Source organism: Hemicordylus capensis, chromosome 6 (genome assembly GCF_027244095.1).
Source record: "Hemicordylus capensis ecotype Gifberg chromosome 6, rHemCap1.1.pri, whole genome shotgun sequence".
Taxonomy (NCBI): domain Eukaryota; kingdom Metazoa; phylum Chordata; class Lepidosauria; order Squamata; family Cordylidae; genus Hemicordylus; species Hemicordylus capensis.
In genome coordinates this window covers 80,853,114-80,877,279 of record NC_069662.1, presented here as the reverse complement: position 1 = coordinate 80,877,279, position 24,166 = coordinate 80,853,114, and the positions used below count along the sequence as shown (strand labels likewise).

The following is a 24,166-nucleotide window of genomic DNA, read 5'->3' as shown; positions in this document are numbered from 1 at the left end:
TAGGGAAAACCCGGAAAGGATGAGTCTATGTCTGCACCAGCCAGAATAGTAGGAGGCGTGGTGCGGTGAGAAAAGCCACAAGCATGCCACGAAGAAGTAGTGGTCAGGTGAGCCACGGATTGGGCATAACATACCAGTGGTCGAGTGGTAGTGGGTTGCTCTATGGCTGGAACCAGTGTGGGGGCCAAGGTATCCTCTGGGTCTTCTACAGGATGCTCGGGGCTCTGAGGCAGGAAGAACTTGAAAGTAGTCATGGAAAGAGTACTTACACTGGAATCTAATATGGAAAGTAAGGTTTGAGTCATAGATGGGTCTAAACCAGGGTCACCATTGTCTTCGTTTTCCTTAACTTCGAAAGTGGGGGCAGGTGGTCAATATTGAGATGTAACTTGTCTCGATGCCGACAACACTGGAATGTCCAGTCGTCAATGGTGTTTTCAGAACCGCTGTCAACCGTGTTTTTGGTGTCGACAATTTCCTTCGGTGTCGATCCATAGGCGGTGAAAGGCACCAAAGAATGCACTGGTGTCGGGGTGCTGGCAATATCGACCTCGGTCTCGATGCTGAGATGATCATCGGTGTCGAGGGGTGGTCAATGTCGAGAACTTCCCTCAGAGCTGGGGCTTCTGGTTGGTCAGTATCAATGGTCTGTAGAGCAGGAGAAGGTGTCTGATCCTCTGTTAGATCGATGGTCTTCGGTTTCTTAGTCTTGGGAGCCGAAGGGGCTTCCTTTGCAGATAGTCTCTTTACTTTCAACTTCAGGTGCCCAGAAGAAGTTAGCTGTTTGGGACTTTTGAAAGCCTTTGATGTCGAAGCGGATGTTGAGGATTTCAACTGCTTAGTCGAAGCCACCCTCGGAGTCAATGCTGATGCAGTCTTCGATGTCAATGGTCTCAAAATGTCGTTGTAAATTGCAGCACAAAGCCTCAGAACCCAATTCTTTCTTGTTTGTTTTGAGAAAGACAAACAGATCTTGCAAGTCGAGACATTGTGCCCTTCACCTAGACAAATCAGGCACTAGTCATGGAGGTCTTTTGAGGGGAGTTTTGCTCTGCAGCCCTCACACTTCTTAAAAGTCTTTTTGTCAAATTTTGAAGCCGTTGTCCATAAATGGTGTCAGGTCTGTTCCGTCCCGTCATCAATAACCGTAAAGATAAACTTTTTTTTAAAAAAGAGCGTGAATTCACTAAGAACTTATCCGAATGAGGAGCGACAGCATGAGATCTGATCACAACAGTGGTCAGAAAAAAACAAATGAACATAGCATCCAGCCTGCCTTAAATAGTCCACACTGGAGTTGTGGAGGCAGGGCGCAGGTGCCTCGAGGAGCAGCAGTATTCCACCAGTGAGGATCCTGCTCAGGCATAGTACCCATTCTTACGGGTCTCAACAGATCACAGTACAGGATTAAAGTGCTGTACCGTGCTCTCCAGCTATGGCCCACTCCCCCAACGGCTCTGTTCAGCAAAATGGTGGCCGGATAGGTAAATTTGTATTCACCCTGTTATATGTCGTTTTTAAAACCACATATAACAGGGTTGGGTCTACATGGCCTGACTGCAGATACATGTAACTGTGGGTGTTGGGATCCAGCCACCGTACTAAGATAAAATCTTTCATGAATATAGCTGGATATTGGAGTGAGTTTGTTTTTTAAAACGCTATTCTGCCTCATGTCCTACCATCTCACAATTAACATCTACGCTTCAAACTCCATACTAGAGAGTAGATTTATGTACAAAGCCTAGTCATTTGACCACATGGTGGAAAAACTTGTTCATTACTAAGGCCACTGCAAAGTCACTCATAGCTCCACCTATGGCAAATCCAGCTTCTACTCACAGCCAAGTACAAAAAAAGCACTGATATGGCAAACAGATGGAATGGCACCAAAGAAAAAATGTCCCTCCCCCGCCGCCTATATCTCTGCCTAGTTTCACAGGATTGCACCACCTCTACAGCGAACTCAATAAGTCTGGTCAGTCACTTTAAGTATGCAGCTATAACCATTTTTGTAATTTTCAACAATAAAGCTACAACAATATACACTCTTCAAACATCTAGTGAATTTCAACAGGACAAGCCTGCACAACATATAGACTACCAGGCATGTAATGTGATTAGCCAAATGCTCAACCACCCCATTTTAAAAGTAGTTTTACTGAGCCTCTAGTAGGATGCATTGGGCTAGTAGGATGCAGGCCTGCTATAACATTTCTCTAAGAACTTGAGATTTTGTACTGTGCAATTTAAGAAATTACTTCTTACTTTTCTTTTAATTCCTCTGCTGTACCCTTATCTGGAAACATGGAGGAGATAGCTTCAAATATCTTGTCAGAAGGGAACTTACGAGGAGGATGGCTCTCTTTGTCTACACAGAAACAGAAGCACAAAAAGATAAGGACTATTCACTTTCATCTCTTGCCTATGAGCTTTCCAGAGGCATCTGGTGGGCCACTGTGTGAAACAGGATACCGGACTAGACAGGCCTTAGGACTGATCCAGCAGGGTTGATCTTACTGTATATAAGGGGTGCAAGATCTAAACAAGCCAAGTTTTGGTGATCATCTGTAGCATTGATCCTAGGTTGTTAGGTTGATTTAAGTACAATAAACCTTGGCTCTGTGCGATATCTGAACCAGCCCAATATATCAGAACAAGTTTCACACAGACCTATCATTCTTTCCAGGACAAAACATGCAACCGACTTCTAACCTGCACATCCCAGAACAAGGACATAACAGAATACCTCTAGCCAAGCAATCCAGATTTCTTGGATGTTCAAACTGTTTTTTACTGGATTTATGCCGACTTTGACAAAGTTTGAAAATTCCTTATTTTAGATCTACATGTTAGGGATGAATATATGTAGAACTCATCAGCCTCCTGATCGGGAGCTGCCTTTATCCTGTATTAGAGGACCCACAGGCAAGCATCTGACTGCAATGCAATTGAAGATCCCCAGGGGTGTAAGCCTGCCCCAGAAGTTGCCAGGCAGAGTTAATCCACATATATCAATCACTGAATCATTTCATGCTTGGAATAAAATATGTAAAATTTCCACCTTTGATATAATATAATTTTACAAAAAAGAAAAAGAAAAAGATTAGATTTGCAGCTTGCCATTTTGCCAAGGAGCTCAAGGACAGCAAACATATGGGTTATCTTATTTTATTATTGACAACACCTTTTACATTTTGTTATTATGAGAGATAGTAACTGGACCCCATGGTCATGGCTGAACTTCCCCAGACTGAAATCCAACGTTTGAACTACTATACCACATTGACTGTCACTGAAAGTCTACCTGTGGTGTGCCTTTAAGCACTTAACAATAATCACAACTGTGTCTAATTCACAACTGCCACTTCACCCATACAACTCATCACATGATGCTGCAGTAAGCAAATAGCAAAGGAGCATGTGGAACTCATCCCCAAACAATAGTTTGTTTGGAAAACAAAACAAATGGTAGTACTACTCTAATAAATATCTGTTTTGAACATCACACTGACTGTATTTGGCCAAACCAGCATACTTCAAAGATCTTTGAACCCTTTAAAAAAAAATACCTATTCTGTTGGTCTCCCGATTTTTCTGCTTTTCATCTCTTCCATCAAGATTGTCATCATCGTCTTCATCTTCATCATCATCATCGTCATCGTCATCATCGTCACTATACTGACCAAGAGCATTGACCAGCTCTACAAATATTTCATCATTGATAAATCCACATTCTGAAATTAAGAATTTTAAGAAATTGAAGAGGCATGCACTTTCTAAAAGGCTGTGTAAACTTTAAGATGTTTAACTGTTAAGTGAATTAACCAAGGAAACAAAGAATAGACAAATGACTGTATTTAAACTGTTGTACCATTCAAAAGAATCTATTCAATTCTATATTTCATCTCCCATTAAACTGGCCTACTACGATGTATAAATTTATTAGGACAATGGCGATGTCTCCTAAATCTCATATAGCATTTTAAATAGTATTTATTACTCCATTAAGCAACTCGCCATTAGGTAGAGTATTATTTTTTTGTCCTACATTTATTTACTGTTAAATTTATATACTGCCTTTCATTAAAAACAATCCCAAGGTGGTTTACAAAAGTTAAAACACATATAATAAAAATTACGATTGAAAATATTTATCTAAAAATATAAAAACAAATCTGATTTAAAATACATAATATACAAACACAGAAAACTATACATGGATAAAAACACACAGAAACAGCAATAAAACAATCATGTAAAGGCCTGGATAAAAAACCAAGATTTAACCAGCTTTCTAAAAACTGTGACGGAGTCCAAGGAGTGAATGGCCACTGGGAGAGCATTCCAAAGCCTGGGGGCAGCAAAAGAAAAGCCCTGACCCGCGTGCACGACAATCGAGCCTCCCTCATTGTTGGCACCTGGAGCAGAGCCCCCTCAGATGATCTCGTCAAGCGGGCAGAAACCCTTGGGAGCAGGTGGTCCCTCAGGTATCCCGGGCCCAAACCATTAAGGGCTTTAAAGGTCAAAACCAGCACCTTGAATTGGAACCGGAAACACACTGGTAACCAGTGCAGCTCTTTCAAAATGGGTGTGATATGATCACACCAGGCAGCTCCAGATAGAACCCTAGCTGCCGCATTTTGTACAAACTGCAGTTTCCGGATATTCTTCAAGGGCAGCCCCATGCAGAGCACACTGCAGTAATCCAGCCGTGATGTGACTAAGGCATGGGTAACTTTGGCCAGATCTGCCTTCTTGAGAAAGGGACGCAGCTGGCGCACTAGCTGAAGCCATGCAAAGACACCCCTGGCCTGTGGTGCCTTTGCACGCCTCCACCTGAGCTTCCAAAAGCACAGCCAGGTCTAGTAGTACCCCCAAGCTATGTACTTGCTCCTTCAAGGGGCGTTCAACCCCATCCAGAACCGGTAAAATCTCCTCATCCCGACTGGCTCTCCTACTAAGCAACATTACCTCCGTCTTATCTGGATTCAGTTTCAGTTTATTAGCCCACATCCAGCCCATCACGGCCTCCAATCCCCAATTCAGGACATCCACTGCCTCCCTAGGATCAGGTGACAAGGAGAGATAGAGCTGAGTGTCATCTGCATATTGCTGACAATTCAGTCCAAGTCTCCAGATGACCTCTCCCAGCGGCTTCATGTAGATGTTAAACAGCATGGGGGACAAAATCGAACCCTGCAGGACCACACAGGCCAGTGGCCACTGGGCCGAACAGTAGTCCCCCAGCACCACCTTCTGGACCCTCCCCCCAAGAAAGGAACGGAGCCACACCAACACAGTACCTCCAATTCCCATACTCAAAAGGTAGTCCAGTACGATGCCATGGTCAATGTATCGAATGCCACTGAGAGGTCCAGCAGAACCAACAGGGACGCACTCCCCCTGTCTAGCTCCTGGCGAAGGTAATCCACTAGAGCGACCAAGGCAGTTTCAGTCCCATATCCGGGGCAGAAGCCAGATTGAAAAGGGTCCAGATAATCCATATCATACATGAAGAAGTGTTGTTGTTTTTAAACAACCTCTAAAGATTCACATTTCACTGGCAGAGCAAGGACGCTCTTCCATTGGTTGAGGTGATTACAGTATCAGTGGTGCTCAACCTCCTGCAGTGTGTAAATAGGCTTCACTGACTTCCAGGGTTCTGCATGACTGCTTTTGTGCTGATTCCTTAAAAAGGAAATTCAGGAAATCTATTATTTGTAAATTCCTCCATGGATATCATGTTTTCTCACTGGCAATGAAGTTTATATAGGAGTGGAGAAGAGGACATGAAGACCACAAGAAGAGTACAGGAGTCACTCATTTTCTACAGGTTCTCGCACTGTGGTTTCGGCTATTTGCAGTCAGGCTAAAGACATCCAATTTCCATTATTGTGGGGGTGATTTTAAGCTCTTCATGGTTTCTGCATGGGTGTTTCACACTGCTGGTGTTATTTCCAGCTTGGAGACATCGTGGAGTCATGTTGGGGCTTTTTCTCCCCGGCATTTAGAGGATTTTTCGGTGGGGTTTTTTGGGGTTGTTGGTTTTTTTTGCAAAATTCAGAGGATTTGGGGGCTCATTATTGGAGTAACTGGGGGGTTAAAGGTACTGTGCTGTGTTCTTTTCTCTGCTCTCCCCCTCCTTTGGTGATTTTTAGCACTTTAACATGTGTTGAGGAACCTAACCCCAAGATTCCCATTATTGTGGTTTTGGCATTTGTAGTTGTAGGCAGAAATATAACCCACATGAAAAATGAGGGCCTTCTATATTCGAGTTATAAAACTAACACCCCCAAAATTGTCCTCTTATATGTTGTGCCAATATAAGATAAAATATTTTTATTTGGTTTCTCCCCTGCCCCCTTTTTTTAAAAAAGAGCAACTGTGCAGTCAAGGGAGGAAGATCATCAGAGGAAGTCAGTGTCCCCTGCTTTTATCTTTAACCCTGGAAGCAGATGAGAAGAGCTTCTGTCAGGGCTGGGTGAAATCTGCTTCTCCCACCTCTCAAAGGTGAAATATCTTCAAAATGAAGGGCAAGCAGTACATTTGGTTTAACTCATGTCTGAGGGAGATTGAGCCTGTTCCCCTAAAGCAACAGGTCACTTATCTGTAACTAATTCTTCTAGTGGTCACCTATGAGTTCTCACACATGTATAGGGACCTTCTAGAGTTCTTTTGTACCTGCTGTGTTTTTGGCAGGAGCACTGCCTTCTCTGGTGCTGATGTCTCTCTTAGAACCTCTGATCCAAGAGAGATTAAGCGGGAAGAAAGGGTGGGTGTGTAGGATTTTATTCTATCAACATTCTATGAACTCTAAGGAATAACCTGTTTGAATGACAAGTACACAATTATCCAGTGTTATGAACTCCCAAGTTGTCAGATAGCATCATGGTTGGGTAGCAATTCTCTGGTGGTAAGAGTTAGGTTTGTTTGGAATATGTTGGCTGATTGGATTTCTGCTGGATTTGCTTGTGGCCATTGTAGGGGGTAGGCTTTCAGTACTTTCTTTGCTTGTGTGAGTGAAGGAATGCTCAGGCGTTTGTGAATGGGAGGCGGATTTAGATGTTCTATTCCATTTGTGGCAGGTTTAGCTGGCACTGATGAGAGATTCATAGATCATGCAGGAGTGCACAGTTTGTGTACATGCTCCATGGTTTCATCTGTTTTGGACATGAAAAGCACCTTCCCATCAATAGTGAGATCTTCAATTCTCAATTTCGCCTCTGCTGTTAAAATGGAGAATCTGAGCCAAGCATAGTTGGCTCATCTGAGGTGCCATGTTGCATGCTGCGCAGTCGGCATAGTGCCCAGAAGAATGTTTAGCTAAGCAGTAGGATTCCTTTTGGAAGACTGTGGCAAGTTCTTTCTGGTCTGGAGGTAAAAGATCCAGATATGGATTCAGTTTCTCCCAGAGGAAGTGTTTCTACCTGTTCATATAGGCCTGGTGGCAATCTTGAGTTACAGAGAAGATGTGGAGTATATGTGGCAACCTATCAAGTTCAACTTCGTGTCCTCACAATCAATAGAAAAGCAAAAAAAGAAACAAAGTCTCACGGTGCTGTGAAAACTTTTATTAGTCCAACACATTTCAGCAGAGGCCTTATTCAGAGGAAAACTAAAATGACATTCTAAAAAATTACAATTAAACCACTTCATAAACACACATTTGGAACAATATAAAATCCATAACAGGTAAAGCTCATGACTACTTACATTTGTAGTATTTCCAAGAGACCTTTTTACAAGTAAACCTTTGCCTTCTTACACCAAGCTTATACCATTCCCAACTGGAGAAGCAAATTTATTCTGTTGCCAGTAGACCCAGCTGTTATCAATAGGCACTGAGAGGGTTCTTTGTGGTGGGATTTCAACTGAACTGCTTTGACCACAATTGAATTAAGTGGTTTTTGTAAAAAGCTGCAGGTATATAGTTGGACCCTATACAATGTTTCAGATTGTTTGAAAGATAGTTGAACAAGTAATAGCTTCTCCCAGCAGGTATATATGGCGTCCAAGAGCTGAGTGAACATGGGAAGTGCCACTGGAGAACTGGCATCTGAGTCAATTAAGTCAAATATAGGGTATTATTTGGGTTTTGTTTGTTGCTTGACCTGCAATCCTAAGCATGTTGCTATATGTAGAACAAATAGCTACCCTGCTAATTAAGGTAAGAGGCACCTTTTAAAGTGGTGATCTCTTATATTTAGTAGGGGGAGAGCAACTGTCTACATTCTTTTCAGATTGTGAGCCCTTTGGAGACAGGGATCCATCCTATTCATTTACTTTTTCTATGTAAACCATTTTGAGAACTTCTGTTGAAAAGTGAAATATAAACAGCAGCAGCAGCAGATGATGATGATGATGATGAGCGTAGGTCCTAAAAGGGCAACTCAGGATGTGAATCTCGGCATTGGGTCCAAGGTGGATATGGAGGCCACGTAGGATGCTGAAGGCAACAACCAGCAACAATGTTGGAGCTGATGGAGGAGGGCCAGGAGGTTTCTCCACATCTTGAGGGGCCACCACATCTTGAGGGGCCACCACATCTTGAGGGGCCACCATTAGGAACATAGAAAGCTGCCTTATACCAAGTCAGACCACTGGTTCATCTAGCTTGGAATTGTCTACACTGACTGACAGTGGCTTCTTCAATGTTTCAGGCATGCGTCTTTTGCAGCCCTACCTGGAGATGCCAGGGAATGAACCAGGGGCCTTCGGCATACAAGCAGATGCCCTACTACTGAGCTACAGCCCCATCCTCTCAGGAGAATATCTTACAGCAGATAGTACTCATGTGTAGTCACCCCTCCAAATGCAAACCAGGATGGAGTCTGCTTAGCAAATGGGACACTTCATGCTCTCTATCGCAAGCCCAGCTCTCCACCTTTTGTGGTATGGGAGCTAGATGTTCGATTCTCCAGTTTTCTTCCTTCAGTGGCGTGGATTGGGATGGTCTGCCATGCAGTCACCTGGACCAGGACTGAATTTGAGAGAGACCTAGATCTAGATTTTCTGTGAGTCCTCGACAGGGAGGGAGCGAGTTGATATTGATAAAATGGGATCTGCAAGTCCAGTTGTCGGGTTCAAGCATATGAAGTACTGTAGTGAGGTGATGGAGACCCATAGTAGATCATGTATCTGTTATCCCCTTCAAGTTCCTAAGTCCAGGACGGTCTATGGTAGTGGGTGTCCACAGACAGACATGAAAAGGGATGACATAATGTCTATTTGTGCCCTGCAGTTCATAGTGGTCATCGAGAAAATAGTCAAGGCGATTCTTTGGAGCAGTCCCAATGTTTGAACTTGTAAGATTTTTGGCACTCATATTGGTAGTAATTCTGTTGGGTCACCCTGCTTTGATGGCCATGGCGTTAGTTCTAGAGATGGATCTGCTGGGCAGCTTGAAGTGGAGGAAGCTGGAGATAGATGGCAGCTAGAAGCAGAAAGTATATATGTCTTCATCCTCAATCCTGAGGCGTTTAGAGGATATGTGAGCAAGATCTAGCTGAGATTCATCAAAGGCTGGCTGAGATGTATTGAGATCTTGTGTCTGTGCCAAGGAGGTGGCTGACTTGGTCTTCAGCTTCTTGGGCAGTGTTTGTTCCAGCAGTAACTTAGACAGTATGATTGCTGATGTGGAGGGAATTGGAGTTGCTGTCGACTCCACATGCTTTCTGGGGGCACAGACTGCTTGCACTTAGGTGATCAGAGTCTTGGAGCATCCTTAACCTTCAAATCCAAAAATGGTTGGATCTGTGTAGACCCCAAAGGAGTCCATATCAGGACTCAGGTTGCCAGTTGGCTGGAACCAGGATGGGAATCCCCTAATGAGATATTTGTGGGGTGGTCCTGAAATCCGGGTTTAGGCAGCAGTTGCAAAGACAGTCTGTGGGTCTGAGAGTATTTTCCCACAAAAGAGAATGCAATCTTAGGACCTTGTCCTGCCTTGCTTGCTTTGTAAATTTTTGACAGCATAATCAAGAGTCTTTCCCTAAGCAAAGCAAGCAGTAGTTGTGCCAGTTTGTGGACAGAAGCTTGGCCCAGCAATAGGAGCACTAGGTTTGAAGGTGACCTTCCCACTCGCCATACAGCAGAGGGTGTCAAATTCTACTCTTCCCCCACCAAAGATGGATATAGAGGGGGAAGGAAAGGAGGAGGGAAAGGTGGATCACAGAGAAAATGAAAATGCAAAACCGACAGAAACAATAGTGAACATATAGAGTAGATAGAATAAATGAGAGAAAGAAATTGTAGTGATTCCCCACCCATGCTACCCACGCTAAAGAAGGCACCTCAATGCCTGCGATGTTGATCCAATGATGGTCAAAAAGAACTGAGGAAAGGCAACCGGAGCACCAGAGAGGAGGAGGAATTCCTGTCAAACAAACAAGGACAAGAAAGGCCTAAAAGGTTCCCAACAAGGCCTCCACAAATACAGAAGAGCCAATAGGTAAAAACCACAAAAACACATAGGCCGCAGCTCCTTAGCTGTGACTGCTTCTATCTAACAATAGATTCCTCCTGGAAGCAGCCCCTCCCCCTTATGAGGTACAAAGCTGGAGAGTGGTAAAAGTCAAACAGCAGCACTGAAGCCTATCAGTTTTGCAGTAAAGTGATGCAAATAAAAATGCAACCCACAAAAATATTTGAGGATACATGTTTTATGTTATATGTACTAACATTGAAATGGTCCCAGCACACCAACAGCATGGATTTCTCACAGGATCTATCCGTGCTTTCCATCATTTCTTTTCTGTATGTACGTGCACAAATATTTTCCCCAGTGTACTTTTTACTGTACTCGTGCACAATGGTGCTGTATGCCATTTGTACTTTCTAGATTTTTCACACACACAGCTGCTTTTTATCAAATTATTAGAAGAAACTTCACTCTCCATGGTCACTAAGGAGGTCTTAAAGAAGGCAAGTAACTATGATATTGCAGCATAGTCAAGTTAACTGCTGCCTGTTCTGAGGTGTGTGGCCAAATAGGAACCAAGCCTTGATTTCAATACGTATAAGTAGATTTCAGCAAAACAAAACAGTTGACTTGTAATAAATTTACTATCAGTTAACATTTAATTCAGAAACATAGGATTACCAACGCAGGTAAATCACACTGGCGAATCATGGCATCTCACATATTTACACAGTGTAAGACTCACCCCTGTCTCCATGCACCTTTCCATCATAATTTTTTATTAGCTCTTCAATAAATGTTCCATCCTGGTCAAGTACTTCATCCCCCATATATGGAATATTATGCAAAACGGTCTCATCTTCTACCTAAAAATGAGTTTAAAATAATAGATATAAAAAACAAAAGCAAAAGATTTCTCTATCACAAATTAAAGTTTTTAAAAAACCCTGAAGGTATTTTGAACATAACATATTTGCCATGGTATTACAGAGCCAAATAGCAGAGAAACTAATAACTTACATATGGAGATCCACTAAAATATTAAAAATTATACTTGTATCAAAATTCTGTCCACACTCCCAGCAAAATAACTATTTACATATACACAACATTGCCCAATAAGAAAAGGTACCCTACTTATGCTTAAAAAAATACTTCACACAACATACTCATCTCAGTCCAGCAACTGTTTATAGGTGAGAGAGCTCCAATGCATTCAAGAAGCGTTCCCACATTCAAAGGCTGTCTCATTCATTCAAACAGAATTAGCAAATGCAGCTGTACATTCCTTTGCATACAAAGATGTGCTTCTTCAACCAAGATGAAACAGAGCAATCAGGCTCTGAACCAGGCAATGGTTAAAAAGTCCTATAACTCATTTCCTAAAGGCTAGCAAGATTTGGCTTCTATTAGCAATTATACTGTGCATACAACTCACTGCAAGGAATTGTTTGAGATTAAACACTATGGCCTAGTAGTTCATATCAGGCACCACTTGCATAAGTGTCAGAACAGAATGTAAAACCACTGGGGAGCTGCAGCCAAACAGTGGTCCTGTAGAGATGCACATACAGAACCCCAGCAAGTTCTATGTCATAGCAAACATTTTTCAAGCAAAATTATGCATGAATATTACCATACATGTGTAAACCACCCCATCTTGAGAGGCACCAACGCATATAAAGAGTGCTACTATGAGAGAATGATCCCATACACTTTCATGCGAATTGCAATCTATTCTGTACTGGGTAGACTTCACTTGGAATCCAGTTCTGAGCCCCGCATTTTAAGAAAGACATGGATAAACTGGAACAGGTTCAGAGAAGGGCAACAATGGTGGTGAACGGTCTGCAAACCAAGTCCTATGAAGAATGACTGAAGAAGCCAATTACATAAAAGGAACAGACTTGTTCTCTGTTGCTCCTGAGGAAAGGACTAGAACCAAAAGGTTGAAATTACAAGGGAGGAGATTTAGGCTAATCCAGGGGCTCCCAACCTCCAGAAGTTGAACCACAATTCCCATTATTCCTAGCTACAATTTATTGTGGCTGGGGATGATGGGACCTGAAGTTCACCAACATCTGCAGTACCATAGGTTGGGAACCCCTGGACTATACATTAGGAAGCATTTTCTATCTGTTCAACAGTGGAACAGTCTGCCTCGCGCAGTAGTGGGCTCTCTTTTACTGAAGAGGTTTTCAAAGAGCACGGATGCTGCACTAAGCAGAGGTTTGGAGCAGGGGTTCACTTCCGACTCTAAAATTATTCTATGCAGGGACATTCTATCATATGTGGTGGACTTCTGGCAGAGCACAACAATTTTGGGGGGAAATCCACTCTAAGATGCAACAAATTTTAAATATAAACTTTCCCTATTCACCTGAGCTTTTTTGTTGTTGTTAAATATGACTAAACCTTACATACCTACTAAACACATGGACTTGTCTTTATGTATGATTACTGCTGCCAGGATTCTCTATGCTGCCAACTGGAGATCACAGGCAACCAGGAACTTGGACGAATGGCTACTAAACAGAGGCGTATCTAGGGAAAATAGCACCTAGGGCAAGCACTGAAATTGCGCCCCCTGTCCAAACATCTGACACCCATCTTTCAGATAACTTTACCATAATATCAGCTCAAAAATACAACTCAAGCTCGTTAATCTTTTAAAATTTCAAAAACTATTTAGCAGTGGACGTAGCCAGACCAAAAACGCTGGAAAACTACAAATTTCAGTATGCTGGGGCTCATGAAATACCCAAATACTATGTGGAGGTGTACTTGGAAAACTAAACAGAAGTGCCTGTCTAATTCTCTACTATGCATTGTAGCATCACTATTACATAAGTTTTAAAAATAAATGGAGAATTTGAGTTTTCCCAGATACTCTGAAAATAATTAAAGGATATGCAGAGTAAACTGTGTCACTGCTTGGAATATATTCTAGTATTTCAGAAAGACATGAGAGCAAGATGAGACAAATGAGAGCAAGAGAGCAAGAAACTCCCAGTGGGCCTTAATACTAAGGATTTCACACTGATTCAAAGACAAACTCACCATCAATAGCCATATTATTAAGACATCACATTTAACTCACTTATCACAAGTTGTTGTTGTTGTTTCCCTTCTTTTTCTTGTATTTATGCTGGCCTTGGGCCGAAATAAACCAATACATACATACACACTTATCACAAGAAGCAAAGTAAGAACAAATGAATACAATCCTAGAAGATAAGCCTCAGCTCAGTATTCACAAGCCCTGATTCTCTGTACATAGTGCCAAACTGAATATGTGTACAGTGACTTATATTAAATTTTAAAAATATTTTTTACCTGTAGACCCTTCGGGGCACTTCCTATAGGCCGTGGGCGGGGGGGAGTCTGCAAACGTTACCCCTTCCTCCGCAGGCCTCTAGGGCCTCACAGGGACCATTTGAGCATGTGCAGTGGCCATTTTTAAAAATAATTGTTTTTTTTAAAAAATGGCCACTGAAAACAAAATGGCCACCGCACATGCTCAAACGGCCTCTGCAAGGCCTGAAATGGCCTAGGGCCTCACAGAGGCCATTTGAGCATGCGCGGTGGCCATTTTGTTTTTGGCGGCCATTTTTTAATATATTTTTTTTAATTTTAAGTAATTGCGCCCCCCTTCAAGTGGCGCCTGGGGCACGTGCCCTGCCTGCCCAACCCTAGATATGCCCCTGCTACTAAAGCTATAGGAATATGCCTCGATGGCTAAGATCACTGCTTATTTACGGAATACCTCAAATGAAATATCTGCATTAACCTGGGAACCTTTCATAAATTACAATTTAGCACAGGGTCAACATCAACACCCAAGATTGGGTTTGGTTTTGTTTTTAATATTGAGGGTTGATTAACACATTACTTATAAATTTTCTGTAATATCTGATGTGAGGGGGAAGGTTGGCAAAGCGGAATCTCAGATTGTCATATGCAACTGTTGATAGTTCAAGAGATGATAATGTAATAATCATGTTATTTATTTTCTTATTAAATAAAAATATTATTAAAAAATAAAAAAATCTATGATTCTATAAGAAGCACTATTATCCTGCTGGAAATATTTTGGTTAAAAGTTTTACTTTTGTTATTGCCAACTAATAATATATTTTATATAAACCGTGTTTAAAATTATTTATTCTAAATTAAAAATAAATACCTGTTGCACAGTCCACGCAGTTTAAGAAATCATTTTTTTCTGCTGCAGTGAAAACAGCTTACATTGCAACTGCTCAAATCACATGCCAGCTCTGACAAATGGGACACAGACACCTGACTCAATGGTTTTTAGGTGATGGAAGGCTGCTTAATGAAGGGGTTCCTCCACCATTCCTAGCCAGGCTGCACTCTATTGCAGCCATGTTCCATCTCTATCTCAGTTCAAAGAACCACCTTATGAGTCATGGCTGTGATGGGTAGGGGAAGCACATCCAGACTGTGTTAGAGTTTCTACACTAAATGCATCTGGATGAGTAGTCCCTACATTGGTACTTGCATCATCAGTCCTACAAACCACTATCACTACACCAAGGAGGATCAGGCAGTTTGGTATTTTGTTAAGCAAGGTAGTATATAAAATTTAACAATAAAATAAACATGAGCAAAGATAATCCAAAATCAAAGAAATTATACATAAAGGTTTGATTCAGTCAAAACTATGTACTGTTAAGTCACAAATTCAATGGGACAAAGATACGCATACACTTCTCTTTCCCACTGAAATTAATGAGGCTTTATTGTGGCTATATTTGTCTCAAGTTATTTGATGCTGCAGATCTGTATGGAAAACTTTTTGCATGCTTCCAGTCTCCTGTAAGAATTAGGGATGTGCACGAACCTATTCGGCACTCCATTCAAGAAACACTGAACAGGTTTGGAACCGCCGCATTCGAACTGTTTCGAATGTGGGGGTGGAGGTGACTTTAAGGTGAGGGGAGGGTGTTCTTACCTCTCCAGATGCGTTTCCTCCTCCAGCACTGCTTTAAAAAAATGCTGGTGTGGGGCGGCTTATACGCGCTTGCCACCCAGGTCAGCGTAAAACCACACACACACACACACACACACACACACACACCACTGCTGGTTTTACGCTGACTGGGGTGGTAAGAGGGCATACAGCTACCATGCAGCAGCATTTTTTAAAGCAGCGCTGGATGGGGAAATGTAGCAGGGGAGGTAAGTTCACCCTCCCCACGCTTTAAAGTCACCCCCCACCCAACCACCGGCAGCCTCCCGGGTGTGCACGGAACCAGTTCCGTACACACGCCTAGTAAAAATCTATTAACTAAAAAGGTAAATTAACTCTGATGCTTTCTGCAAAATCAAAATATTGAAGAATAGAATAAGTTAATCTTATAAGATCAATTACAGCACACAATAAAGACGTCCAAAGTCATTTATAACCAGTCATGACATGGTGGCAGTGCCAGAATGATAGCACACTGGGTCAGGTATTTTAGTTATAATACTGAGTCATGCAGAGCACACTACAATCATTGGCTTCCATTTTCGTTAGTTTATTTCCCCATATTTTATTTACCATAAAGTTTTGCTGAAGGGGAGACCAGGAGTACATTATGGGTACTGAGGCAACAGCATTCAGAGTCTTGAGAGGGATGGCTTGCTTTGGGAAGTCTAAGTCACTGGTGACAGAACACTGAAAGAAGAGACATAATTACATTACTAGTAGTAAATTGTTTTAAAACTAGGAAGCAAAGCAACAAAAAAAAGTGACTTTACCCCTTTGAAAATCTATAACTTTATTTGGAAACATGAACAGTTCTAATTCAACAAGCATAAACAGCCTTAGAAATCCTTGCAGATGCCTGATTCTAACTTGAACCAACCCCCTATAATATAACTTTTGCTTATATGGATGGTAGATATACCTATACTCTAACAACAGGCAAACAAATAAAACTTGTTATGCCAATAATATGGCTGAGTTGTGTGCATGCAACCTAGAGCAATTTGTCATATGCCTCTATGAAGATGCCACTTAGCAGCCTTGTGGACAGTCAGTGTAAGAATTTGTTCCAAGCAGCCTGCAAGACCCCACTGCTCAGCTTGCCCTGGCATGCCACCCTGCTACATACACAGGCATGGAAAGGCTGCCTAGTTCTTTAGAAGGAAGACTGCACTGATGGCTCCTAGTTAGATGGCTGCCTGCCTGTTGCTTTTAGACAGAAGTAGAGAGGCACAGGACAGAGAAAGTGCAAAAGAAACAATGTGTATGGTTTGCTACTCTTGTTGGCAACTAATTTTGAACAAGGGGCATATTTTGAACTGAGCAAGGGCTGAAATACTAACAATATTGACACACTAGCCACTGATTCACTCTTGTGTAAACCAGAACACTAGCAAGGGGCTCTTGAATCTTCCCTAGTGTGAACAACCACCAAGGCTTGTCCAAACTTCATGCAGCCCACCATGCACCACAATAAAAGCTGATTCACATTTGCTTGGGTTTTTTGGTTTGCACACAAGTCATTAATTAAGGTGTCTAAGAAAGGGAGGGCTCTGTCAAAGCTTCTGTTGGTACCAGAGACAACAGGCTCTGATTTCATCTCAGCTGGAATCGGAGAAAGCTGCAAAAGTATATATAGTGAAGCAGGGCACGCTTGGGATAAAGGGCTAATGCTGGGGGACCCCATGGATATCACTTGCTTAACACATGATTAAACAAGAAGTTCAAGCTCCATTTTCTTATTTGTCTCATGAGAAGATTCAATTTTTGTCTAGCCAAGGGACAGACAACTGGTGTCTCTCTCTCTCCGCCCCACAACACCCATACACAAAGGACTGCCAGAAAGGAGCCTGTTGCCTCTGAGGATAAAGGTCACTTTAGAGATTGAAGATCAGTTCCTTCCTTCCACACAATTTCAATTAAACACACCTTTTGAGTTCCAGGAAAGGATACTTCCTATACAGGTTGTTCTGCCCATAAACAAAGAATGTCATATTTTATCATTATGGAGAGAAATGCTAACCAACTTTCTTCCAGTAAAACAAAGACGTGTTGACAACTTTGTAGCTGGATTTCTACAACACATCATGTTAACCAACCTCCCTGGTCCCACGCAATGAGCTCACAGAAGTCATGATGTGTACAGGTTGTATCCGTCGTTGTTTCCATTCTTGATTTAAGATTTCAGTTCTTTCTTGTATCTTCTGACGATTAGAATTAAACATACTCTGGAGATAAAATAATTTTAAAACAAAATTTAGATAAAAATTCACACACATTTATAAAATTATTTAGTACCTGAGAACAATGTTCATGTCATTGTGGAAAACTACACATATACAAATAATAAAATCCACTACAGATATCATATACCATTTATAAAGTATATGTTCCTAGATTTCAGTAAACAAAGAGTATTTTATACTCCACTTCAGCAGTTCAACTGCAGCCCACAGTGTACTATCGAATGGCCTTATACCATAAGAGATATACTGAAAATATGGGGTTAAGAAATGGGGATGAAAAAGACTGCTCTCTCTTCCTTTATTCCACAGGGTCCCGTGGTCCGTAAAGCAACAAATCCTAAGTACCTTGTCTCAAAAACAGCTAGTCAAATACAGAAAAATTTTATTGCATCTGGCAAAATTACACATAAACTGATCCAGGAATTATTCTGCTGTATAAAGTCCTCAGTCACAATATTTGCTCATCAGCATATAAGGAGGATGTATTCCCAGAGCTATTAACATGTAGTACTCTATCACACACCATCATGCCAATATTATAACCAATGAAGTCAGAGTAAGTGTTCGGAGTAGCACAGCAGTATTGACCTAATGTAGAGTAGAACTTAAGAGCATGAGCTATGGGCCAGGAATTTCAGCTCAAACTCACCAGGGAGCTTTTGCAATATATCAGGGTTGTTGCATTACTGAGATAATGGCCAAGATCAAAATAAGCCACATACTCACTCCTGAGTATGCTATTGCACTAGTGCAAGGACATAGTACAGTGATGTTGCCCAAAGGCAGGAAAGTCTGTTCCAGATTAGTTCTTCCACTAGCAGAAGATGTTGCAGGGCAGACTAAACAACCTTGTATGTGTCCTGGAAGTCTTCTACCAAAAGTTGCACAACATCACAAGGAATCATAGCTTTGTGCACCTCTGCAAACTTCTTCAGTATGTGCAACTTATCCTGTTGTGCTAGTGAAACACTAGTCTAGATCTCACTACATGTCCTGACCTCTAGGATTAGCTGGAAGGGGGGGTGGGGCAGGTCCTGAGAAGTCCATGTGTGAATGCATAAGTCCTTTTGATGCTCTACTCATAGGGGCTATTCACACGATCGTGCAGGTGAGAAGGCAGATTTCAACCTACCTTCCCCAGACCAACAATCAATCTTTGTCCCTTCGGCATGTGAGCCATGTGCCCACACAATCCGCACTGCCGGGAGCAGCATGGATCATCAGAGGACGGGACTCATTTTCCCAGGCTCCAGATGTCCCACAGGCACCATGCGATGAGCAGAGCGCCTTGGAGAATTCCCCCATCAGAAGGGCTCTCTAGGTGCCCATGGAGTCTGAGGAGAGACACAAGCCCAGAAGTTAAGGGAGTGCTTACTCCCTTAACCTTGGCTAAGCGCTTAGGAGTGGGGTTAGGCTGGGCGGGAACGCCGGGATCCAGGTGGTCAGGCCCAGGCTAGACTGCTTGTGAGAACAGCCTCATTGTATGTGAAGTGCTTTTGAATATTTAGCAAGTGTTTTTATGAATACAAAATATTACTACTGCCATATGAAATTAAAACTCAAAGGGTGGCATCAAGAGCTTTAGCATAGTGCAAAGCTCCTTCAATGGATGGAAGGAGTGCTGCACTCATGCACTGGAGTGCTGGCCTGGATGTTGCCCAATAAGTCTTAATCGTGGACACTTTTAATGTTCTAAAGCTACTTTACATGGTCTCATCAGAACAATTTATGGAGGGAAGTAGTCATTTTAAAGTAATCTGAACTGTGATGCTGCTCCCTTCATTTTGCCCGGCTATAACTCCAGCCATTCTGTCACAAGAATTCAAATTCCATGCTGAGAATGATGGGGATTATGCACTTTGTATACACATGCAAGACCTATTCTAATGCCAATATACGGGTCTGTCTAAAAGAAAGGACAATGCTTTGTGGGAAACAGTTAAACAGATCACAACATAAGCAACTGGTGCAAATGCACTAGAGATTATTAAAGAGGAGTTTATTTCACTGAACAAAGATGCCATGATGAGTTCTCCTCAAAACCAAGGTGTAGGTAGGGTGTTAGTCAAAACCAGGGTAAGACATTTAAGAACAAAACCAGAGTATTTAAACAAATTCATATTGAATAAGAGTCATTTTAATACCTTATTACTGGTATTAGGTGTCTTAGTTACCTTTACTTCATCTGCCCGTCTGAACCTCTTGAGCTGCCTAAGTCGCATATATTCTGATTTTACACGCTTCCTCCAACAAATTGGTCCTTTCTCGGATTTCTTACCAGTCTGACCCATGATTATCCCTGCAAGAAATAGAACCTGGATATAAAAATCATAAACGCAGTTAGCTCTGCTCTAAGCATTTCTCTCAACAGTGCCTTATCTCCATCAATGCCATATGTTCACACATGCAAGGACGTCTGTCTGAATGAAGCATTATGGGGATATAGAATCTTTTGCAGGTTCCAGCTTGATTAGAGTGCCATTGTTTCCATTTAGAAGTTCAAATTACAGCAACCTAAAAGACACCCTTCTGTTTGTTACCCACGTAGTGGAGTTGTAGAAATTTACATTTAAGATAAGCTTCAGGACTTTTGCTGCTAATTGTATGGTTACAAGAAGCCACAGAAGTATCAAAATACCTAATGCGTAATAGTCAGGCCTGTGTTCACTACTGTTACTCCATGCTTCTAGTAAACAAAAGCTGCCAATAGATTCACCTCTAAAAATCTCAAAGAAGTGAGTTGAGTGGCAGTAACAACTTGCAGCCTGCTCATGGCAAATAATTCAAACAACCATTAGTCAAAAGGATGGAACAGCCACAGATGGCGGGGCGGGGTGGGGCGGGGCTTATTTTAAAATAATGCTGGTGAGCTGCAATGGAGGCAGATACAACTATGTGCTTTTTAAGTTTAAATGATATGAATTTTTAAATTGGAGTTAAAATATAAAAAATATTCTACACAGGAAAAAAGGCATTCAGTATATTCATTTGTAGTTGAGCAAACCACCTCATTGTAAATTACTCAATGGATGTGAAAAATAGAGTAAAAGTGTCTTTGAATTTGAGTAAGAGTTTCTTTGAATGTGTTAACATGCATGTGGATAAAGGTGATCTGGCTGACATAGTATACTTGGACTTCCAAACAGCTTTTGACAGAGTTCCCCACCAAAGGCTTTTGAGTAAACTTAGTAGTAAACTTAGTAGTGCCACCTTAAGTGGCACAGCAGGGAAATGCTTGACTAACAAACAGAAGGTTGCCAGTTCGAACCCCCACTGGTACTATATCAGGCAGCAGCAATATAGGAAGATGCTGAAAGGCCTCATCTCATACTGCGTAGGGGGAGACAATGGTAAACCCCTCCGGTATTCTACCAAAGAAAACCACAGAGCTCTGTGGGCTCCAGGAGTAGAAATCAACTTGATGGCACATTTTACCTTTAGTAGTAATGAGATAAGGGGACAAGTTCAGATGTGGATTGGCAACTGTTTGAAGGACAGGAACAGGAACTGTTTGAAGGACAGGAGACAGAGGGTAGGAATAAACTGACAGTTTTCACAGTGGAGGAAGAAAGAAGTGGAGTCCCCCGACAATCTGTACTGGGACCAGTGCTCTTTAACATTCATAAATGATCTAGAAATTGGGGTAAGCAGTGAAGTGGCCAAATTTGCAGATTACTCTAAACTAGTGATTCTCAAACTTGGGTCCTCAGGTGTTATTGGACTTCAACTCCCATAATCCCTAACCAAAGGCCACTGAGGCTGGGGATTATGGTAGTTGAAGTCCAATAACACCTGAGGACCCAAGTTTGAGAATCCCTGCTCTAAACTATTTGGTGTAGTGAAATCCAAAACAGGAGCTCCAAAAGGATCTCTACAAACTGGATTAGTGGGCAACAAAATGGCAAGTACAGTTCAATGTAAGCAAGTGTAAACTGATGCATATTGGGGCAAAAAACCGCAACTTCGCATACACACTGGTGGGGTCTGAACCGTCAGTGACTACCGTATCCAGGAAAGAGATGTTGGGATTGTTGTGGAAGAGCTTGTCGGAAGTGTCAGTTCAGTGCATGGCAGCTGTGAAAAAGGCCAATTCCATGCTAGGGAACACTAGGAAGGGGACTGGAAATAAAACTCTAATAATATAATACCCTTATACAATATATGGTGCAACCACATTTGGAGTACTATGTTCAGTTCTGGTCACTGTATCTTAAGACAGACATTGTAGAACTGGAAAAAGTGCAGACTGGGACCTGGATGATCGGGACCTGGAGCACCTTACTTATGAGGCAAGGCTACAGCATCTGGGGCTTTTTAGTTTGGAAAAGAGGCGACTACAGGGAGACATGATAGAGGTGTATACAATTATGCATGGAGTAAAGAGAAATTTCTCTCTCTCTCTCTCTCTCTCTCTCTCTCTCTCTCTCTCTCTCTCTCTCACACACACACACACACACACACACACACACACAACACTAAAAATACAGGTTGCTTACCTGTAACTTAAGATCTGGAGGAGATCCATTGTAGTAATAAGGAATGGGTTCTGCACCTGCGCAGTGACCTCACGGGCTGATTGATTAGCTCCTCACATCGCCCCCTCCACCTGCACGTGCTGTGCCGAGTTGTTAAAAGAGGCGGCTGGGGCGTCCATTTTCCAGTTTCTTGCAGACCGTCCAAGGTGACGATCCACAAGTTGAACTGTTCCCCCCCCCCTTTTTTTTTAAACCTGCAGTGGGGATGGCTGGGAGAGGCTTATGACTACAACGGATCACTTCCAGATCTTAAGTTACAGGTAAGCAACCTGTATATCTGGAATGTGATCCATTGTGGTCATAAGGAATGGAAGATTAGCCAGCTTTTCCTCTAAGAGGTGGGTGCAGTAAACCCTTGCTCATGCTAACTCCCTTTTTAGTACGTTCCTCCCGAAATCTGCCTCTTTCACCATCCTCAAATCTAATGCATAATGTTTGATGAACGGCAGTTGTGAAGACCAGGTGGCTGCCATGCAGATATCTGACATCCTAATGCCAGACAAGTGGGCTGCGGATGTCGCGTAAGCCCTAGTTGAGTGAGCACGCACCATCCTCGGCGTGGCAACACCCTGACACTTATACGCCATGCAAATAGCTTCCACTAACCAATGAGCTAGGCATTGTCGAGAGATTGGGCAGCCTTTACACTTCCCTTTGAAACCTATAAAGAGTCTCCTAGTCTTTCTGTAACTTTGTGTCCTTTGTAAATAAAATAAGAGTTCTCTGCACATCATGTGAATGAAGTGCTATCACTTAAGGGTGTTTCTGCATTTTGAAAGAAGGTGGGCAATACCACTTCCTGGTTAATATGGAAGTCCATCACAATTTTTGTGCGGAAGCGCGGGTCCAATCTCATGACCACTTTGTGAGGATAGAATTGAGTATATGGTTTATCTACCCGGAGAACCGTTAGCTCACCCACCCGCTTCGCAGATGTGATTGCCATCAAGAAAGCAGTCTTTAATGTAAGCAGTCTGAAGGGTGCCGTTGCCAAAGGTTCAAATGGCCCTTCTGTCAATGCCAATAACACTAAGGATAAACTCCATTGTTCCATCGGCTGCTGTACAGGTGGATATAAATTATTTAACCCCTTCATGAATCGCTTACAGTCTAGATGGGAGAACACAGTCTTCCCATCCCAACCCCTATGTCTTGCTGAAATGGCTGCCAAATGTATCTTGATAGACACATTAGCTAAGCTTTTAAGTTTCAAGGAAGTTAGGTATAGCATTACGTCCCTAGGAGTGGCCCGCAAGGGGCTGACTCCCTTATCTTTCATATAGGCTCTAAAGCGCCTCCACTTGCTAGTGTAATTTTTCCTTGTTGACTGCCTCCTACTGTTGAGTAGGATGTCCCTCATAGACCGATCCTCCAGGCTGTCATCTTTAATGTGTGGACCTCAGGGTGCAAGACCTTTCCTTGTTCTCTTTGCAACAGATCTGGTACTTGAGGGAATCTGAGATAGGTCTCCTGTGACAATTGTAGAAGCAGTGTGAACCACAGTTGGCATGGTCACTACAGTGTCAGTAGAATGTAGTTGGCTCTGTCCTGAATAATCTGCGCCAGCATGCAACCTATCAGTGGTAGCGGGGGGAACAGATATAGGAGTCCCACACTCCATGTGTGTTGGAATGCATCCCCCAGGGACCCTTCTCCAATGCCTGCATGCGAGCAATAGCTTGCACACTTCTTGTTGGCATGTGTTGCAAATAAGTCCGTCGCAGGGACCCCCCAGGTATTGAAAATCCTTTCGAGGTATGAAGTCTTTATCTCCCACTCGTGCCTCTGGCCGTAATCCACAGTTCTGCTGAGCCTGTCAGCCAAGTGATTGTCTACACCTGTTATGTGGAGTGCAGTCAGGTAGATGACATGCCGAACGCAGCATTCCCATATCCGTCGAACAAGAAGGCACAATGATATGGAGACTGTCCCACCCTGACGATTGATGTACGCAATTGCCGTCGTGTTG

The 24,166-nt window shown here is 42.4% G+C and overlaps 1 protein-coding gene across 7 annotated transcripts in view; it reads right to left on the bottom strand.

The window, feature by feature from the left end:
- The window catches only part of EZH2 (enhancer of zeste 2 polycomb repressive complex 2 subunit), a 92,053-nt gene that overhangs the window by 31,693 nt on the left and 36,194 nt on the right, over positions 1-24,166 (bottom strand). For 5 of the 7 annotated variants that reach the window (XR_008310449.1, XM_053265737.1, XM_053265736.1 and 2 more), the window contains 6 exons: positions 19,837-19,961; positions 17,516-17,644; positions 15,990-16,106; positions 11,169-11,289; positions 3,573-3,737; positions 2,269-2,371 (listed from right to left, as the gene is read on the bottom strand). Coding sequence is in view for 6 of the 7 variants with exons in the window: in XM_053265732.1 (XP_053121707.1) it covers positions 2,269-2,371; positions 3,573-3,737; positions 11,169-11,289; positions 15,990-16,106; positions 17,516-17,644; positions 19,837-19,961 (760 nt within the window). In the remaining variant the exon portion in view is untranslated. Of the gene's footprint in view, positions 1-2,268; positions 2,372-3,572; positions 3,738-11,168; positions 11,290-15,989; positions 16,107-17,515; positions 17,645-19,836; positions 19,978-24,166 lie in introns of all 7 variants that reach the window. The other 2 variants (XM_053265738.1, XM_053265733.1) reach the window with 2 other exon arrangements.